Source organism: Osmerus mordax, chromosome 2 (genome assembly GCF_038355195.1).
Source record: "Osmerus mordax isolate fOsmMor3 chromosome 2, fOsmMor3.pri, whole genome shotgun sequence".
NCBI lineage: Eukaryota > Metazoa > Chordata > Actinopteri > Osmeriformes > Osmeridae > Osmerus > Osmerus mordax.
Window position 1 is genome coordinate 20,829,376 of NC_090051.1, and position 20,000 is coordinate 20,849,375.

Sequence of the window (20,000 nt, forward strand, 5' to 3'; positions counted from 1 at the left end):
TCCATTGTGTAAATAATAGATAGGGTGTATAGTATGCATAATTAATGGCTGGAAGAACAGAGGAATTATTGTACTGTATGTGTGTATATGGATGTGTGTGCACGTGTGTGTGTCTGTGTGCAGAGACTGAGACACGCAGTCTCTCTTCCTGAGCCTGTACCCGCTTCAGTCACGTTTCCTCAGAATTCAGATCCTTCCAGTTCCTCGTCCATTACCAAGCACACACACCTCTCTCTCACACACACACATGCACTCGAGCTGTATAGAAGAACCCACACAGACCCCTCTTTTCCCTCAGCCCAAGTTATCAAGTCGGCAGTCCCACCCCCCTACAGAAGCCCCCCAGGCTACACGATAAGACACTTACCACTGCAGCGCTGCCCCCTGGAGCAGACCAAACACACCACATATTGTCTCGATCACTAACGGCTCTGGAGCCAAACTGCCGTCACGCCAGCTCTGCTCATTCGGCTCCAGGCACCGCTGTCCCCTCTTTACAGTGATTATGAGTGAAGTAGGTACTGTCAGTGTGTGTGTGTGTGTGTGTGTGTGTGCGTCTGTCTGTGTGTCTGTCTGTCAGTGTGTGTGTGTGTGTGTGTGTGTGTGTGTGTGCGTCTGTCTGTGTGTCTGTCAGTGTGTGTGTGTGTGTGTGTGTGTGTGTGTGTCTGTGTGTGTGTGTGTGTGTGTGTGTGTGTGTGTGTGTGTGTGTGTGTGTGTGTGTGTGTGTGCGTGTGTGTGATGGGGGATGGGTGCAAAGAGTTATTGAACCAATCTTACATCAATGATGGTGTTTTTCATGGCTGAGAGCAGGGTAATGTTCAGGAAGGTAAACAGAACGCTTGACGCATACGTATAAACACACACACAGACACACACACACACAGACACACACAGACGGGTAGTGTGAATGTCAAAAACCAAGAACTACATGTGATAAAAACAAGAAATAATGTTTAGTACTGTCTCCTCCATGCTCTAATAGAAAATGTTCACATTTATTCTTAGTCTGTTATTGCTCTGCACCAACACTTTTGTCCTATAAAAGTAACTCTAATAGAGTACCAAATAACACACTAGTGACTAGACTTTACAGTTTTTTTTATTTGCTTTGGTACTATTTTCACAAGTAAGGTGTACATTTTCAAAACTCTTAGTACAAATATCCAAACTGATCACACTTGTCATTCTTTCAAAACCTGATGGAATGCTTTCAGTCCACATAATCATTGTTTCAAACACAAGATTATTGTAATATGTAATGGGAACATTTGGTTTAATCACCGAAACACAACAGTATGATCTTCTTTCAGTTTAGTACTTTTAACAATCAGTTCATCCAACAGCAAACAATGCAAGATACATGTTTCAAATCGGCCTTAGAAGTTCTGAAATTAATATGCTACAGTACTATGTAAAACACAGATTACACAGTTTCACATTAGGTAATACACTTACATTACCTACATTTACATAATAAATAATAATTTCCAAAATATCCATCCTATGTGTAATCAAGTGAAGGATCAATGAAGACATCTTCTACAATCATTTGGGCAAATTACGTAGTTTTTACTATTTTTCAGATATAATTGTAACATAGGTATACTTTCTATTATGTAACTAAATGAGAACAAAACATAACATTTAGAGGCCCCATGCCCACCTCTCTGACCTCTCTGTTGGTGCCCATGCCCACCTCTCTGACCTCTCTGTTGGTGCCCATGCCCACCCCTCTGACCTCTCTGTTGGTGCCCATGCCCACCCCTCTGACCTCTCTGTTGGTGCCCATGCCCACCCCTCTGACCTCTCTGTTGGTGCCCATGCCCACCTCTCTGACGGATCCCTTGTCCACAAGCTCTTCCTAATCCTTGCTGTCTATCCTGCTATGTTGAAAGAAATTGCCAGTGTTTACGCCCCCACTTTTACGTATATCTAATGACCAATTGTGGTTACCCCAATCTGAAATCAAGTAGCAAAAACGAGTATTCATCATGTGTGGTAATTTATATGTTCGTACAAAAACACATTTTACTGTATTTCTGTAGTTCTCAAAAATCAATATACTGTTTATTGCTGAAATGAAAATAAATAGGTTTACCAAACGGTTCAGTGATTAACCATTAAAATCAGTTGGATTAAGTGTTGGCCAAATGTATTTACGCAAATTAGATGAGAAGCATATCAAAAGTATTGTGAGCATTGCATTGTGAAAGACAATGACTTCATATGAAAGGTATTTCTTTGATGACACATTAGATGTAATCACTTTTTCACGACATTGATTAGGTGTCGTGAAAAAGTGATGCTTTGAGTTTTGTACTAACAGTTGTGAGGTTTTACCACATACTTGTGAAAATAGTACCAAAGCGAATAAAAAAAACTGTAAAATCCCACCTCCAGATGGAATTGACCAGTACCACCTCTCTCTCTATATAAGACATATTTTATAAATAGACACATTGAAAGGCACCTTTGGGACATGTGTTTTTTTCCCTTCCCTGTCTCTGATATCCATCTCTCCACGATGAGGAGAGACCCCAGCCGAAAGGCCAGCAATGGCGCCCCCCAACTGGGCTTTGATATCCTGAGGCTCTGTGATGTGAGGATAACCTCCCACCCTGAGGCTCCCTGATGTGAGGATAACCTCCCATCCTGAGGCTCTGTGATGTGAGGATAACCTCCCATCCTGAGGCTCTGTGATGTGAGGATAACCTCCCACCCTGATGCTCCCTGATGTGAGGATAACCTCCCATCCTGAGGCTCTGTGATGTGAGGATAACCTCCCATCCTGAGGCTCTGTGATGTGAGGATAACCTCCCATCCTGAGACTGTGATGTGAGGATAACCTCCCATCCTGAGGCTCTGTGATGTGAGGATAACCTCCCACCCTGAGGCTCCCTGATGTGAGGATAACCTCCCATCCTGAGGCTCTGTGATGTGAGGATAACCTCCCACCCTGAGGCTCCCTGATGTGAGGATAACCTCCCATCCTGAGGCTCTGTGATGTGAGGATAACCTCCCATCCTGAGGCTCTGTGATGTGAGGATAACCTCCCACCCTGAGGCTCCCTGATGTGAGGATAACCTCCCATCCTGAGGCTCTGTGATGTGAGGATAACCTCCCATCCTGAGGGTCTGTGATGTGAGGATAACCTCCCATCCTGAGACTGTGATGTGAGGATAACCTCCCATCCTGAGGCTCTGTGATGTGAGGATAACCTCCCATCCTGAGGCTCTGTGATGTGAGGATAACCTCCCATCCTGAGGCTCTGTGATGTGAGGATAACCTCCCATCCTGAGGCTCTGGGATGTGAGGATAACCTCCCATCCTGTGGCTCTGTGATGTGAGGATAACCTCCCATCCTGAGGCCCTCCCATCCTGAGGCTCTGGGATGTGAGGATAACCTCCCATCCTGTGGCTCTGTGATGTGACGATAACCTCCCATCCTGTGGCTCTCTGATGTGAGGATAACCTCCCATCTCCCCCCCCCCTGCCCGCAACCTCTCGCCCAGCTCATCTTTGTCTCATTCAAGCCCCTGAGGTTCCTTCATCAAGGCTCCATTCACATTCCCCCCTCCACCCTCCCCCTCTCTCTCCTCATGACAATGACATGCGCTTTCTGAATGACATGGCATCATTTGAGGATGTCACTGTTTGAACAAGCCCTCAAAAGCCTCTCGGAGAGCAAGGAAGGGGACGAGGGAGGGGAGGCGAGGGGAGGGGAGGGAGAGGAGGAGAGGAGGAGAGGAGAACTGGAACGTGAATAATAGAAAAAGAAGCACCACCGAATTTGCAATTAAAGTGGGAAGGAAACAGTGTCAATAACAACTTTTGGGTTCTCAGTGTGTTTCTGTTGACATGCAGTGGCACCTCCCTCACCTCGGTTAAGAACTTGTCTTTACCATCCTCAAGAAGCGGGTCAGGGCTGAAGTGACTGGGTTGGTTGGGGTTAATGGAAAATATGCAATGGTTAATTCATGGCACTGCTGAATAAGAGATGGCTGAAGGGTTGGGGGCCAGACTTGAAGGCAGGGCATATGGGACATAAACAGGGCCGCATATGCTATACTGGGCCAGAGGGGTAGACAGAGAGAGAGACAGAGAGAGAGACAGAGAGAGACAGAGAGACAGAGAGACAGAGAAAGAAGGTTAAAGAGAGAAAGATTGAGACAGAGAGAGAGCTGCAGCTAGAGAGGAAGGGATGTGGAGCAAGGCTAGGATTCTTGAAAGGTAAATATGTTAGAAGAATGACTAAGTAGACAGACTAAGGGGCAAAGGGAGAGAGCGAGATTTGAACAATACACCGACCCCTCCTGCCCAGTGGAGCAAAACAGGCCGCCCCTCTTAGTCCCACAACCTCCATTCAAGAGCCAATTCACCACAAGGGGCCCTAGGATGAGCTGCATCAGAGGGCCCTATCTCTGAGAGCAGGGTCCCTAGGATGAGCTGCGTCAGAGGGCCCTATCTCTGAGAGCAGGGTCCCTAGGATGAGCTGCGTCAGAGGGCCCTATCTCTGAGAGCAGGGTCCCTAGGATGAGCTGCGTCAGAGGGCCCTATCTCTGAGAGCAGGGTCCCTAGGATGAGCTGCGTCAGAGGGCCCTATCTCTGAGAGCAGGGTCCCTAGGATGAGCTGCATCAGAGGGCCCTATCTCTGAGAGCAGGGTCCCTAGGATGAGCTGCGTCAGAGGGCCTTATCTCTGAAAGCAGAACTTCATTCTCCTTTTACCTCAAAGACCACTCAACATCTCAAAGAGGAAAACTCAAGCACACCCACACACAGAGCAGGAACTCTCTCTCACACACAAGCACACACACACAAACCCTCAGATAAATATGCTCGGTCAAATACACACATACAGTATATAAAAGAGCATGTATACAGTACACACATACGCACACTGGTGTCACACACATAGAGAGGAGGTTAGCACCATCTACTGGCGTACAGGCGACTTGTAGATTTAGAATCGGAAGAAGCAAGAATCTTGTCTTCCTCGAATACGAAATACAATGTTTCACCCTCTTCTGCATCACCCTTTGCTCTTCATTCTTCTTTGCTGTCTCTTCTTCCGTGCCTCCGGGCTCGTGTCGTCACTCATCTCGAAAGAATTGATAGATCTCTCAAATCAAACACGGAAGCGTGGCTCCCTGACACAGATAACGATCTGAGCGTGCATTTTAATGGGAACAAACTAAAAACATGTTTTTCTCAGAACAAGGTGGTGAGGATCAACATGTTTCCATGCGCCTCTCTCCGTGGGTCTTGGTAAGAGACCAGCCCATGTTTCTCCTGCTCTCCTGCTGCAGACAGCACATTACAAGGGTGTGTGTGTGTGTGTGCTTCTCTGTAGACCGTGGGTTTGTGTATACATGGACCTGTGCCTGAGGAGGATTATGTGTGTGCAAATGTGTGTGTATGTGTGTGTGTGTATGCGTGTGTGTGTGTGTATGCGTGTGTATGTGTGTGTGTGTGTATGCGTGTGTGTGCGTGTGTGTGTATGCGTGTGAGTGTGTGTATGTGTGTGTGTGTATGCGTGTGTGTATGCGTGTGTGTGTGTGTGTATGCGTGTGTATGCGTGTGAGTGTGTGTGTGTGTGTGTGTGTATGCGTGTGTGTGTGTGTGTGTGTGAGTGTGTGTGTGTGTGTAAAGTCCTCCAGCATCGATGATGATGTTGTTGTTGTGACTGCAGCCTGTATTTACCTCCCTGGAGACAGAAGTGCTATATAACACGTCTTAAATGCTGCTTATCTTCGTGGCCGTAAAACAGGACTCCTGGAAGCACCGCAGTCTGTGGAACGTTTTCCTGGCTGTGCAGTTTTGCATGGGCTTGGACGGTGTGGTGAATGTGATGCCTATCTCCAGAAGGTAGGCAGGCATTTAGAATACAACCACAGTCTCAGGCAGGAGGGGAGATAACATTCAGCTGAGTTTTACAACATGGAGGACTACAGCTGGGAGAGCTAGAACCAAAATGGGTGGTGTTCTCTCTCCCTCTTTCCCTCTCTCTCTCTCTCTCTCTCTCTCTCTCTTCTCCCTCTCCCTCTCTCCTGCTTGTTCTCTTTCTGTCTCTTGATTGGCCCTTCCTCCTTATCGTCTCTGTCCTTCCCTCTCCCCCTCTCTTCATTCCCCTCTTCTGTTCTCCCTCCAGCAGGAGAGCCTGGGCAGCGTGTTCCCTTTGATATGAGGGCATGAAGACAGACCAGAGGAGGGCAGAGGAGATGCTATCACACACACACACACACTCACTCACTCACTCACACATTCACTCACACATTCACCCACACGCATGCTCACTCACTAACACGCACACACACGCAGCCTCACTCACGCACATGCTTGCATACACACACTCTGACACACACACACACACACTCACTCACACACACGTGAGCAGACCCAGCGGTGGGAGTGAGGGGCTAATAGCTTCTCTAAAGATGAGATCCTAATTAGCAGTGTGCAGATCCCTCCTGCTGCTAAATCTGTGCACCCTTCCACCTCTGACCAGGAAGCCTTCCTCAGACAGATGAGCCTGAGTGTGTGTGTGTACGTGTGTGTGTACGTGTGTGTGTACGTGTGTGTGTACGTGTGTGTGTCTGGTGTGTGTGTGTGCTGCATGAGTATGTGTGTATGTGGCAGAGAGAGAGAGAGATCGCTCTCTCTCTCTCTCTGCCACATACATGGAATAAGCATTTGTACTTGGGTGTGGATGTTTAGATAAGTGTGAGAGTGTTTGATTGCGTGTGTCTGCGTGCTGCTGACACCATGAAACTAATCTCTTTGATATCCACTCTGTGGCCCAGTGTTCCGTGTTCAGCCAGGATCTTCACCGTCTTTGTTTAATCATGACCTCAGGGATGTCTTGACCCCCCTAATCATCTCTCATAGACCTGGTGACTCTCCTCCCCTCCAGTACATCCCTTCTTCCCTTCCTCCCCTCCTCTCTCCTTACTTTCTTTCCTTCCTCTTCTCCTCTCTCCTTCCCTTCTTCCCTTCCTCTACTCCTCTCTCCTTCCCTTACTCCCTTCCTCTCCTCCTCTCTCCTTCCCTTACTCCCTTACTCTCCTCCTCTCTCCTTCCCTTACTCCCTTACTCTCCTCCTCTCTCCTTCCCTTACTCCCTTACTCTATTACATTCCTTCTCTCCTTCCTTCCTTCCTTCCCTCCCTACCCTCCTCTATTACATCTCCTCTCTCCTTCCCTTTCCTTTCTCCCCTCCTCAAATCTCCCACCTTCTATATTCTCCTTTCTCTCGATGTGCATCTCTTCTCTCTGCTCCTCTCCATCCCCCTTTCTCTCCATCCCCCTTTTTCTTCCCTCTATTCCTCCTCTTCTCTCTTTTCCTTCGTCCCCCCCTCTAACTCATCCCTCCACCCTGACCTAATCTGTCCCACATGATGATGCTCCTGTTCCATCCACAGTGAGTGATTGTTTTAATAAAGTGTGTTTATGCTTCTGTCTGGGTGTGTGTCTCTCTGTGTGCTGTGTGTGTGTGTGTGTGTGTTTGCAGCATGCTCTGGGTGTGTGTCTCTCTGTGTGTATGTGTGGTGTATGTGTGTGTGTGCTGTGTGTTTGTTTGCAGCATGCTCTGGGTGTGCGTCTCTCTGTGTGTATGTGTGTGTGTGCTGTATGTGTGTGTGTGCTGTGTGTGTGTTTCCAGCATGCTCTGGGTGGGCGTCTCTCCGCTCCTCATGTTTTGTTGCTCATGACAACATTTCTTCCCTCCGTCTGTCCCGTGAAGGAAGGTGTCACTGATCCGGTCTGAACTGGATAGGACGTGTTTGTTGTTCTGTGTGGAGGGGAAGACTGGACATGTAGGAGATGTGTGCCTGATGGGGTCGATACACGCGGCCTGAGCTCTCGTTCCTCGGCCTTGGTTTTACTCAATATTCCCATTGGGTTTCTGTAGTGAGGGTCTTGATTGATAGCTGGGCAATGAGGTTACACAGGCAATTGTGTTTGGCCTGGTCGGTGCATCAAATAACCAGGGTGATATTTCTGTTGTTCTGTCAAGGAAGGAGTAGCTATCTCTGGAAGTGCTCGGTGGTGAGTGTGTGTGTGCGCGTGTGTGTGTGTACAGTATGTGTGTGTATGTGTGCTTGCCTTTTCTATACAAATGGAATAGCTCCATGGGGATCAATACAGGTCTTTTGAATTGAATGGAATTGAAATATGCATTGATTGATTTTGTTTGTACTGTCGGCAGTACTGTCAGGCACAGTAAACCTGTGGTCCATTCAGAAGTTTAGTAGCTCTCCCTCAGAGAGTGGGTTAGACCACAATTCCAAGAGCTCTGAGAGAGAAAGAGAAACTGAAAATAAGAAAGAGGGAATGAAACTTTAAATAATAACACAATTAACTCTGGGCTTTATTGAGCTCTTCCAAGCAAACACTCACGCTGCAAATCCAAATATCCCCCAGCAACGACAAAAAGTGGATTGTTTGCCCAATGATATTTGATGGATTCCTCCGGAAAAGCTGATTAATAAAGAAGATTATGAAGTTGTTCATATGTCCTGCTTGTGCACTGGGGGTGGGCTATGGGGGTGTCAGTGTGTGGGGGGTAGTGTGTGTGTGTGTGTGTGGGGGGGGGGGGGTAGTGTGTGTGTGTGGGGGGGGGGGGGTAGTGTGTGTTTGTGTGGTTGCGTGTGTGTGGGGGGAGTGTGCATGTGGTATCAGAGACCTCATTTGCATGTGTCAGTCAGGATCTTATTGGACTATCTCCAGGGAAAAAGAATGCAATTTCAAATGGGCTTCCGTTACCCAGCCTCAGAATCAGGCATGAAGAACTTTTACCAAGGTAAGAGCAACGTTACCCAGCCTCAGAATCAGGCATGAAGAACTGTTACCAAGGTAAGAGCAACGTTACCCAGCCTCAGAATCAGGCATGAAGAACTGTTACCAAGGTAAGAGCAACGTTACCTAGCCTCAGCACCAAAGTGTGAAACACCATACAGGTAGAAATACAGAATATAATCAGGACAATTATATTGTTTTATGGCAACTTTTGGTTTCTGAAATGTTTTGTTAAAACCAAGCTGGTTTTAAAGATTGTGAATAAACATGTGCATGTATACAACCTTCACTTCTCACACACACTTAGCAAACCTTTAACACACACACACACACACACACACTCAGAAACAATCTCCTTCAAACACACACATATACAGTCAGCGTTTTGTTTGCCAGAAAGTCACCTGACGCCACCTGGTCCACAAGATGTCACCTGACAGGAATTTCACCCATCAGTCACCTCTCACCCTGCTTCCCCCCCCCCCCCCCCCCCCAAGCCTCTACCCAGTGCAGGTGTCCAGTGTTGCCACGGCAATGTCCCTGTCACTCACCTTCAGCAGGGTTGAAGGCCCTATGGCCTTTTTCAGGTGTCACTTCTTCGTGTAACGATGTTCAACACTGTCACTGCCTGGTCTAATTAGGGAGGAGGGCAAAATGTCCCTGTTACTTTGCTGGCACTCTCATCTGTTCAACATGAACATCAACAGCATCACACGCAAATACAGGTTTTTGCGTTTTTAAACACTATAACGTGTGAACACATTCTGGAGTTGAGGCATGTGCTTTTAATGCCTTTCATGCCTGGTAGGCTAGGTTACTCAGACAGGTCGAAAACAACAGCCTTCTGAACCACAAAATCAGCTGTCCTGAAAACAGACCTAACCCTAAATATGAATTCATTTAAAAAGAAAATGCAAAAAAGAAATTCAGGTTGCTCAAATTCGAAAAAAATCTACCCCAAAAAAATCTAGGCAAACATCCATGATACCAAGGATAACATTTGAGGCGATAAAATTTGAGGCAAAAAAAAAGAATAAAATCAAATTCGAACATTAAAATTCTAGCTGAAAAATATCCACACCTGTGTGTGTGCACTCACCGACGCACACTCACACACACACACACACACACAGATCAATAGCTCCATGTTAAGGACGCACTGAAACCTCTTTGCCAAACGAGTGATAAACACAAAAGGCAGCAGCAACAGAAGCAGTAAACGAAGCGCGCTGCCAAGTGTTTAGAATGCAGCAGGCCTCAGCAAAGGGTCACAACCACCCAGATGCTCATGAATACACACGTAATTTCCGAGACGTAGAAAGTTGTTCGGAGGCAAAGTTTTTAAGATAGCTCAAGGTCACTTCCTGTTTATTTCTTATTCTCCTCCCCACCCCACAATGCAGCTGTCCAATCACAGGCTGGGCATGTTGACCCCCTCGACACACACACACCTCAGTTCAGCTATGCGACAGTTGTTCATGACTCAGTTGGGTTCCCTGCTTGGTACCTTTCACTCGTTGTGGCCCAGGTGAAAGTAACCAAAGGTTACAGTGATTCGCTCTTCAGTTCTCCATTTACATGCACCTGTGTCTTTCTCCTCGTCGGATATGCTTCTCTGAAGGAGAGGATGCAAGGGTAAGGAGAGAATGGTACATATCCTGAATGGTGAGAGAGAGGAGAGAGAGAGAGAGAGAGAGAGAGAGAGAGAGAGAGAGAGAGAGAGAGAGAGAGAGAGAGAGAGAGAGAGAGAGAGAGAGAGAGAGAGAGAGAGAGAGAGAGAGAGAGAGGATGCACCCAAGTATAAACTGGGAACGAAAGAAGGAAAGACAGGAATAAAAAACAAAGAAAAACACTTAGACAATGAAAGGAAGAGAGAGAGAGAGAGAGAGAGAGAGAGCGAGAGAGAGGAACATTGAAGGTGGGGGATACCTTTGAGGGTGCGTAGTAATTAGCACTGAACGGTTTCAAAGCCATAATTAGTCTCTTCCTCTACTTTTCTTTCTCTCCCACATTCTCTCTCTCCCTCCCTTTTCCACTCTCTCTGTCTTCCACCCAAAAAACGCCTTGTATAAGAGAGGACTGGATCCCAAAATAACCTGTCTCCTTGTGATCATTAAAAAGAGAGTGGGCCTAAGAACAGCTGCTTCTAACAAAATCAACACATTAGCACACTGACGCTCCAGCGTGTGCAATCACGGCGCCCGGGGACAGCTGCCCGAGCAGCCGACATCTACCCGCTGTCGCTCAGCCACGGGTCCTCTTCGTCTTTCTTACCCCTCTTACACGTCACGTCTCTTGTGCGTCGATCTCACCTTTTCACACAGTTCTAACTTTAAACCCCTTTTTTTCTCCATTCGCTTCCTTAATGAGCGCGCTCTCTCCTCCCTCACCTCTCTTCCTCGTCATTAGGCTGTGTCCCTTTTGTTTGTCTCGCAAGTGTTCTTTGTCCAAAATCCACCATAAAACCCCCGTTTTAACTTAGGTGTAACAATGTGGCATGGTTGGTGCAAGAAACAAGACAATGTGAATGAAGTCGACGACCATCTTCTGATGCTGGCAGAGCAGAGGCAGAGCGACGTTTTGTTCAGGCCTACACAGGAGATATAGCAGGTTCGGAGTGTTTTGTTCCTCGCCAGAATGCAGTCAAATATCAGCCAAGAGACGGGGGATATGGGGGCGTTTGTTTCTTCCAGCGGAGGACGTTAAATTATACGTGAGAATGCCATTTAGAGACCATTGTTCCAGTCAAATTTTGGCCGCACTTTGCTCAATGTGTTCACTTTATCCTATTTCTTATTCTCTATCCCTCTTGCTTTGTTACTTTATTTTCTCCTCTGGGAAGGAAACAGCAGAAGCGTTGTGACCCTGTATAATTTCCTAAGTAATCAGCCGGCTCTCGCGCTTGGTGGCAAAGCTTTAATCAAATGTCTCACATGCTTCCATGAGCCAGAAATGTGTTATTCCGACAGAAACAAAAAAGCATGCAATTACTCCCAGGAGACCTGTTCCTCCCTCTCACCCTCCCTCTTCTCCTCCAATCACGTCCTCCCTCCATCCTCTCCTCCACAGCTGCAGAAAAGAGGGGAGAATTCCAATCACGTCCTACTCTTCCTCCTTTTCTTTTTTCTTCCCTTTTTTCTCTGTGTGCTAAACTAATGAGAGAGCTTTGGCCTGTGATAATGACAGCGAGGGCTCTGAAATGTAAACCCAACACAATGACTCTGGGGAACTATGCCGGTGGTATTCCAGCCCCGAGGAAACATTATACCCCAGACGACGACTATGATGACTAGTGTAAGTATTGCACTCTGGTGTAATTGCATCTGTCATTTCTTAAAAAGGTCAAAAAGTGAGGTTTATTATGAAAGCCTGTTTCTATATGAGGCCTAATTAAAGGTCAGCGTGTGATACATGCAGCGAGACAGTTGCTGTTATGTCTACTCGTATAGCTAATACAAAAGCGTTAAAGAGACCGTCAAAAACACTTTTTAAAGTTTGCTTTACATAGGCGCCTCTATGGAACCAGTCTGACCGAGTTTAATGAGTAGCCTACATTTACAATTCACAATTTTAAGATCTGACTGATATTTTAGAGCAATTGACGTCCAAAGATGAATAATTGCATTTGTATGGATGCTTTATTAAACAGATTACATTCTTAAACGTCATGTGCTGCTGTTGTGAAAAGTTGCGTTTTTAACCGTTTATGTTTCTGTTGCACAATTGCTGTTGTGAACACACCCCTCAGGAGACAGCGGTACTTTTGGATCAGCGAGTCTGAAGATGGGAGACGATTTGGGCGAAGAGTGGTGGGAGAAAGGGGGCAATTTAGGTAAGGCAACCCAATTTTCTAATAGCGACGTACTTTTCAAACGTGCCGTGTCTGTTATGGCTTGTATCCTTGTTTATTCGTAGCTGTCCCGACCACTTTTACTACACATGCTAGCATGTTGACAAGTTAGCTAGCAAGCTAAGTCAGCTACATGCATGTAAGTAACGTTGTTTCCGTTCATTTTATGCTTTATTTCCTTGAGCTAACACAAACATTATATTATGGCCCACATATAAACTTGTTGTAAATAGTTTATGCACTGGAGTCCGTCCATACTGGCAATCCCAGTTCATCGACAGAAACACACGTGTGTCTCCGTATCCGCTGCGTAATGCCGAATAGAGTTATGGGACTTCGAATCAGATGTATTCTTCAGTCTCTTTCAAGGAGGATTTATTCCCTCATATATCCTTACACACTGACATGTAAAGAAATAGTGTATTTACTAAGTAATGTTCTGCTCCTTTGGTAGATATGTTTTAACGACCGAAGGATCCATGTTTATGTTGTAGGTAATCAAATCTACCAGTAGAGGTCAGTGCTGCCCCTTTTGGTCACCGTGGTCAGTTGTTTTAGTTAGTGGGACCGCAACTACGGTGAATCACATCACTTTTTCCAAGCTTGCCTGTAGATAAGATAACAAGCCGACCAAAGAAACAGTGATGACACTATACTTTACTAAAGATCCACATCTTTATTCAGCTTACACATTTATTACAGAGACGGCTTCACTTCATCACCTGACAAGTCATAAGCCTGTGTTGAGCCAGAGATGTTAAGGCATGCTGTGAACTATACCATAGCCTTTAGGATAACTATTTAGCCTAAATCTTTAAAAAAGTTTCTGCTCTCAGATGGGGATGAGTTCAACATGTAGTTGTTGTAACGTTAGTCCTGTTGCGCACTCTCAGACCAGCATGTTTACCAGTGTGAAGGTTGGTGGCTAACTTTCCTTGACTTGGTACCGTGTTGCATGCTCCGTTTGTCCCTTTGAGCGCTCCGTAGCGTTTGGGTTTGGGAATCTGGGTGGGGCCGACCTTCCGGAATGCTTCCCGAGGAATCTGATTGGATAACACAGAAACGTGTCTCAGTTAGGGACAGTTAATAGAGAAATTATCATTCAGAGAGTATTCAAATGATATAGGGATAGTCTATCCACTATATTGTCATGAACAGGCATATTGTAAAGATGGGGTGTCAGTCTCACACTGATTGGACGGGGAGAGGATGGATCCTCTCCTGAACCGTTGTGGACCTGCAGGAGGAGGACTGTGCATACACCTCATGTTTGTGGTGTGTGTGTCCATCAGTCACCGCTTAGAACATGCATCCCTTCTCCATCCTCCCACCTCCATCCCCTCTACCTCCATCCCTCCACCTCCCTCCACCTCCATCCCCTCCACCTCCCTCCCTCCACCTCCATCCCCTCCACCTCCATCCCCTACACCTCCATCCCTCCACCTCCATCCCCTCCACCTCCAATCCCTCCACCTCCTCCCCCCACCTACATCCATCCCCTCCACCTCCATCTCCTCCCCCCCACCTCCATCCATCCCCTCCACCTCCATCCCTCCACCTCCTCCCCCCCACCTACATCCATCCCCTCCACCTCCATCCCCTCCACCCCTCCACCTCCATCCTCACTCAGTGGGAGATTAAAAGGGAAAGAGTGAGTGAATGTATATTGTCGAGAGAAGGGCCAGAGGGCCTCATGACGCAAGTGGGGGGGAAAAAAACCTGTGAGTTTTTTTGCGGTATGGGAAGAAAAGTTGAATTTCTGTGTTGAACTTGGTTGGCACTATTCGGAAGAGAGGCAATGGGTGGTAGAGAGAGAGAGCGAGAGAGAGAGCGAGAGAGAGTGCGAGAGAGAGAGCGAGAGAGAGAGAGAGCGAGAGAGAGAGAGAGCGAGCGAGAGAGAGAGCGAGAGAGAGAGCGAGAGAGAGAGCGAGAGAGAGAGCGAGCGAGAGTCTGTGTCTTAAATAATGTGTTTTGTGGTCATATGCTTTTTCCAAAGTCACACTCTTGTGCATATTCCCAAGAGGCCTCAGTCACGCAGGCAGTAATCAGTCCAAACTGTTGTCAAATGCCGGCCCTCACGCCAGCCGCTGATGTCACAGCGGAAATTGCTCCATTTGTCATCGTTGGTCGACTTGCTGGGTCACGGCCAGCCTGACTCTCTCCTTTGGGACACTGTTAAACTGCTTCCTATAGGCTGGTTTCTCTCTGGGACACTGTTAAACTGCTTGCTATAGGCTGGTTTCTCCCTCGGGTACATTGTTAAACAGCTCCCTACTGGCTGGCCTCTTTCTGTGACCCTATCAAACCCTGCTTTTCTCTGGGATATTGTTAAACGGGTCCCTATTAGCTTGCCTTTTCTCTGGGACATTGTTAAACTGTACCCAGTAGGCTGGACTCTTCACTTGTCATCAAGATTAGACAACCACTGTATCCTACCTCTCAGCATTAAACTGACTTAATTCTGTGAATCTGCCTAGTGGCAACGTACAACTTCATTAGAGTCTGATTTGATCAATGCGAGGTGGTGGTATTGTGTGTGTGTGTGCGCACATGTTTTCATATTTTCCAAGACCATCCTCAGCAGATGTGGTAGGATAGTATTGTTGTGTGGCTGATTCTCAAATCAGAAAGCAAGCTTGCATCTTGCGTGGCGTTTAGTGCAACGTTGCGTACGGTTTCTGCAAATGGACCCTTCAAAGGGGGGTTAAGTACTCACTCTGGCCTCCTATAATGCTGCTGGCCTGCCAGTCCCCTGCATGGTGCTTTTGATCTGACTTGAGGTTTTCCAGCGTGTCATTGGATAAGACTTTAAAAAACTGCACACACACACTCAAGCACCCATCTCGCACATGCACACTACACACATGCACACACAGTTACTATTGGTAACTGGGGGTTCTTGGTGCGGTTGAGATAGATGAGTGGTGACATCAGCCTATGAATCTAACTGAGCCAAGCTAGCATATGTTGGAATTTACTGCTGCTCTTTCTGAACAACCATTAATCCTCTCTCTGTGTCTCCTGCTCACAGTAAAACCCTCTGCTAAGGTCTCATCGAGACTAGAAAATGGTCAGGGTTGTGTAGAAATTGACAGTTTTCCAACCGTTCTTTGCAGTGCAGTGAAGAGAGAAGTGACATTCTCTTTTTCGTGACAGTGTACCATGAAGTCATCCATTAATATACTAAGATAAGTGTTAGGCTTATGATTGATCACAAAAGATGTGGTACTTGATGCAGTTAAGCAAAACACAGAGCTGGTTGTGAGTATTGAGTAAGACAAGTAATATTAAAATATATCATGAAACAAGGAAGCTGAAACGTTTAATAGTCTTTCAAAACAAAGATCAAAGATGTGCACATATTGTCAGTTGTGTAATGCTTGTCAGATCCACTATGGCTTGATTGGGTCACTCTGCAACAAGTGTCAGTGAGAGTTAGCCTAACTATACACAACGCAAGCCGGTGATAAGCAGTCAAGTAAGTAGGTGTGTGGTCCACTATTGATGTGTTCATTCAGAATATATCAGGTTCTGAGGAGGTCCAGACTGGGTACAGCTGTTTCAGTAGGAACTCAGTTTGAGGTGGGTTGTGATGGATGGGATGGAGGTCAGGGTTGGGAGGGGGGCAGGAGGGATGGGGGTGGATGACAGGGGGCTGATGGAGCTGGGTCTCTGTGGGGTTTTACTCATAAAGGCCACTTACTGTTATGTGAGAGGGGTGTGAGGCCGGGGAGGTAGCAGGGGTTATGGTGATGCTACTGGTGATTTTGCCGCTGCTTTTCACGTGGCAACCATTAGGAAGCACCTGAGTCCTTGCCCCCCCTGGCTCCTGTCCAGGCGAATGGTACTGCCTGCCCGGCTGCGTGGCTACATGGGCGATACCATTCAGAGCCTGGATGTAGGGGCTTCCCAGATGGATGTGGATCTTGTTGTCGTCAGTGGTGATGACGCTGGGCCCGGCGCTGGTGGATTTCTGGAGGTGCCACCCGTTTGGTTGCCTCTCTGGCGTGACCCGGAACATGGCTTGACCTACGACCTCGGTGGGGTCTGATGACCCGGTGCAGACTGTTAGGATTTGGACCGGAGAAACGGAGGGGTCAGGCGTGTGGGACCTCAGTGAGTTTGGGGTGGCGACTCTAGAGAGGGACGTGAGAGTGAGCGGGGGAGAGAAGGCTCTGGACGGGCTGCTCACCTCATCTGGTGCAGAGGGGCTGCAGGGTACCACCTTGGGGGGTGACATGGATGAGTTCTGGATGATGGTGATCCTCTGTTTGGGAGGGGCTCCAGTGGTGGGGATGAGGGCGGTGCTGGTGTAGGATGTGGTGTTGTCTGCCGTAGGACTACTGATTTCCAGAGTAGCCGTGTTGAGGCTGTGGTCTGGGGTTACCTTGATATGTAGAGGCTGACCCGGGTTGTGTGTGACCACCAAGTCTCCTTTCTTGACCAGGTTGCTGTTCAACACCTCACTGTTACCCTGGGGAGATACCTTCCTGTTGGCTAACGGAATACTACTCCGTCTTAGATTGTTGTTCTGCATGTTGAGGTTGGCAAGAGGAGACGAGTTCTTCTTCACCACCTGCTTCTCATTGTGATTGAGGTCCTTCCCATCATCTCCTAGTAGTTTTCCGTTGAGCACCGTTGGAGCCAGGCTCTGGTAGTCAGGGGGGAGGTGATTAGGCTTCTCAGGCTCGGTCTGAACCTCCTTGGTGGACTGGTGAAGGTCTGCGAAGCGGCGTCCGTTCATGCCGGGTCGGAGGCTTTTGCTGAAGTGCCGGTAGCGCTCCAGTTCCTGGGTCAGACCCTCCATCTCCCTGGCCAGCTCCCTGTTCCGGACCTCCTGCTGGGCCAGCCTCCTCTGCAGGGTGGCATGGTCCATCTGGACCTGACCGATGGACTCCTCCGTCCCCATCAGTCGCTGGACCTTCTCCCTGAGAGTCTCCACCTCCCTGGAGAGGAGCCTGGATTTGACCTGCTCCTCCTGGAGCCGTATGAGGAGGAGGTGCTCCTGGTTGGGCTCCTCCTTCCCCTTCTCGGCCAGCCGGTACCTGGACACCTCCGTCCTGGCCTCCTCCAGCTTCTCCCTCAGAGCCCGGCTCCTCTCCTGCTCCTCGTTGCACCTCCTCTCCAGGGACTCGTACTCCTCCTCCGCCTTCATCAACTCCTCCTCCACCACCTCCTTCTGCGTCAGCCTCCTTCTCAGCCTCTCCACCTCTTGGCTTAGCTCCAGCACCTTGTTGTCGTCATCCTCATGCTTCCGTTCGTCGTTCGTTTCGTCGTCTTTCCCCTCGCGTCTCTCTTTCCCTCCATCTCTCCTCTCGAGGGCCTCGATCCTCCTCCTCATGGAGTTGGCCTTGCTCTGGAGATCTCTGCTCCTCTCTTCCTCTGTCCTCAGCCTGGATCCCAGCTCGTCCCTCTCTCTCTCCACGCTTCGGTATCTCTCCTCCATCTCGGCTCTGGACTTCAGCGCTTTCCCCCTCTCCTCGACGAGCTTCTCGTCGGCCGGGGACACCTTGTTGTGCCCTTCCTGTGACCTCCCCTCTTTCCCCTGCTGTAGTTTGTGTTCTGCCTGTTGGAGTCTCTCTGCCATGGCCTTCCTGTCCTCCACCAGGACCATGGTCAGGGTGCGAAGCTTGGTCAGGTCCTGTCTCAGCCTCCCTTCTGACCTCTCCAGCGGACCCTCGATGGCCTCCAGCTCCCGGACCCTGATTCGCAGAACCTCCAGCTCCCCGGACAGCTGCTTGGTGGCAGCCTTCTCCTTCTCCAGGCTGCTCCTAAGAGAGCTGCCCTCTTGCCTGCTTCTCCCCAGGGCCTCCTCCAGCCTGTCCAGCTCGCTGATCCGCCCGTTCAGCTTCTCCACCTCTGCTTTCAGGCTCCGGCCCTGGATGGAGGCGTGGCCCAGCCTGCGGTCGAGGTCTCCACACTGGTCCACCAGACGGACCCCGTCTCCGTCCTTCCCCTCCATCTCCACCACCCTCCTCCTCAGCTGCTCCACCTCAGAGAGGAGGACAGGGGAGGCCGTCTCTCCCCCATCTTCCCCCCTTCCGCCGGCCACCCTGTCTCTCAGCTCCCGCAGTTCCTCCTCCGCCCTCCGGAGGTCGCCCCTCGTCCTCTCCAGCTCGTCTACCTGCCGGCCGAGCATGGCCAATCGCTGGCGAAGCTGCTGATTCTGGGCATCCTCGTTGGCCAGTTTGGCGGTCATGGCTTCCTGGTTCCGGCGTAAGTCGTTTAGCTCCGCCTCCAGATGTTGTGCTTTAAGCTCTTCCTCTCTCGCTCTGGAGTGGGCGGAGTCGAGCTCCCGTTGGGCGTGGTCAGTGATGCCGGTCAACTGTTGGACGTGTTGGCTCTGATCTGTCAGCTGATTGGTCAGAAGCTGTTGCTCGTCAACGACCAGGAGTGCGAAGGCCTTGAGTTTGACGAGCTCTTCCTGCAGGGCTGAGAGCTCCTGCTGGTTCTCGTCCTCCCTCCTGTCTCGGTAGGCCTTCTCCTGGGCCAGCAGCTTCTTCAGTCTGGGCAGGGGGAGAAGAAAGTAGGGTCTCATTTCTAACTACTAACATTTCAGATCAATCGGATGAATTATTTTTCCGTGTGTGAGCATGTTATGAATGGCATACCAGATGGTGCCCAGACAGGAATCCGCTGGTACCCATGTTCTCCAAACCCCCTAGACCCCCCCCTCCCCATCTGTGTCAGCCACCACTGGCAGGAACCCCCTTCCTTCCTCAGGCGTTTAAACACTGGCTTGGATAACATTAAGCACATGCGGTAATTAACACCCAGCCAAGATGAAGCCGTAGTGCATGACTAGATCAACCAATTTGTCTACCGCTAGCCCGAGACGACATCTAAGTGGTTTGAGAGCCAACCTCATAACAAGAGGACAGATGCAAACCACCTCTGCTACAACCCCTCATTAGAGCATGTAGGCTTGCCTTACAGTGCAGTGATATTAGGGTATGGTCTTCCGTTACTGGCTAAGAAGTTGATTAAGGTCCTTGGTATAACTATGATAAGTGGCTCAACTCTCTGGGACCATATTGGAGAGCTTTCCTGAAATAATATGCAATGTAATGTAGCCGTTTTTCATCGTTTATAAATATGCATATTTGTACACATTTTGGGAGAATAGAGTTTTGCTACTACAGTAACGAAATAGCTTTTTTTCTTTCTTGCTTTGTTAGTCATGGCGCATCCTGCTCACACAATGATCCAATCCCTCAAAACTGTAATAAGAAGTTGTTAAGTGAATATTTATTCAAAATAAATGTACTCTTAGCAAGTATTTTTTTTTACCAATCCCAGATTTCCTGTTTTAATTAGGCTTGAGAATATTATAATCATATTAATATTATTCCAACAT

The 20,000-nt window shown here is 48.4% G+C and overlaps 2 protein-coding genes across 2 annotated transcripts in view; one reads left to right on the top strand and one right to left on the bottom strand.

The window, feature by feature from the left end:
* The first annotated feature begins 12,537 nt into the window (after positions 1-12,537).
* The window catches only part of cmss1 (cms1 ribosomal small subunit homolog), a 28,168-nt gene continuing 20,705 nt past the window's right edge, over positions 12,538-20,000 (top strand). Inside the window, exon 1 of the mRNA XM_067253274.1 lies at positions 12,538-12,625. Coding sequence (XP_067109375.1) covers positions 12,577-12,625 — 49 coding nt within the window. The 5' untranslated portion in view covers positions 12,538-12,576. The remainder of the gene's footprint in view (positions 12,626-20,000) is intronic.
* On the bottom strand, positions 15,955-18,938 carry LOC136959044 (filamin A-interacting protein 1-like). The gene has a single exon (XM_067253251.1). It carries the CDS (start codon positions 18,840-18,842, stop codon positions 16,326-16,328), a length of 2,517 nt encoding a protein of 838 aa, XP_067109352.1. The 5' UTR covers positions 18,843-18,938; the 3' UTR covers positions 15,955-16,325.

Bases quoted from the DNA above. Each gene is read 5' to 3' on its own strand.
- LOC136959044 (XM_067253251.1), bottom strand. From the start codon at position 18,842: ATGACCGCCAAACTGGCCAACGAGGATGCCCAGAATCAGCAGCTTCGC.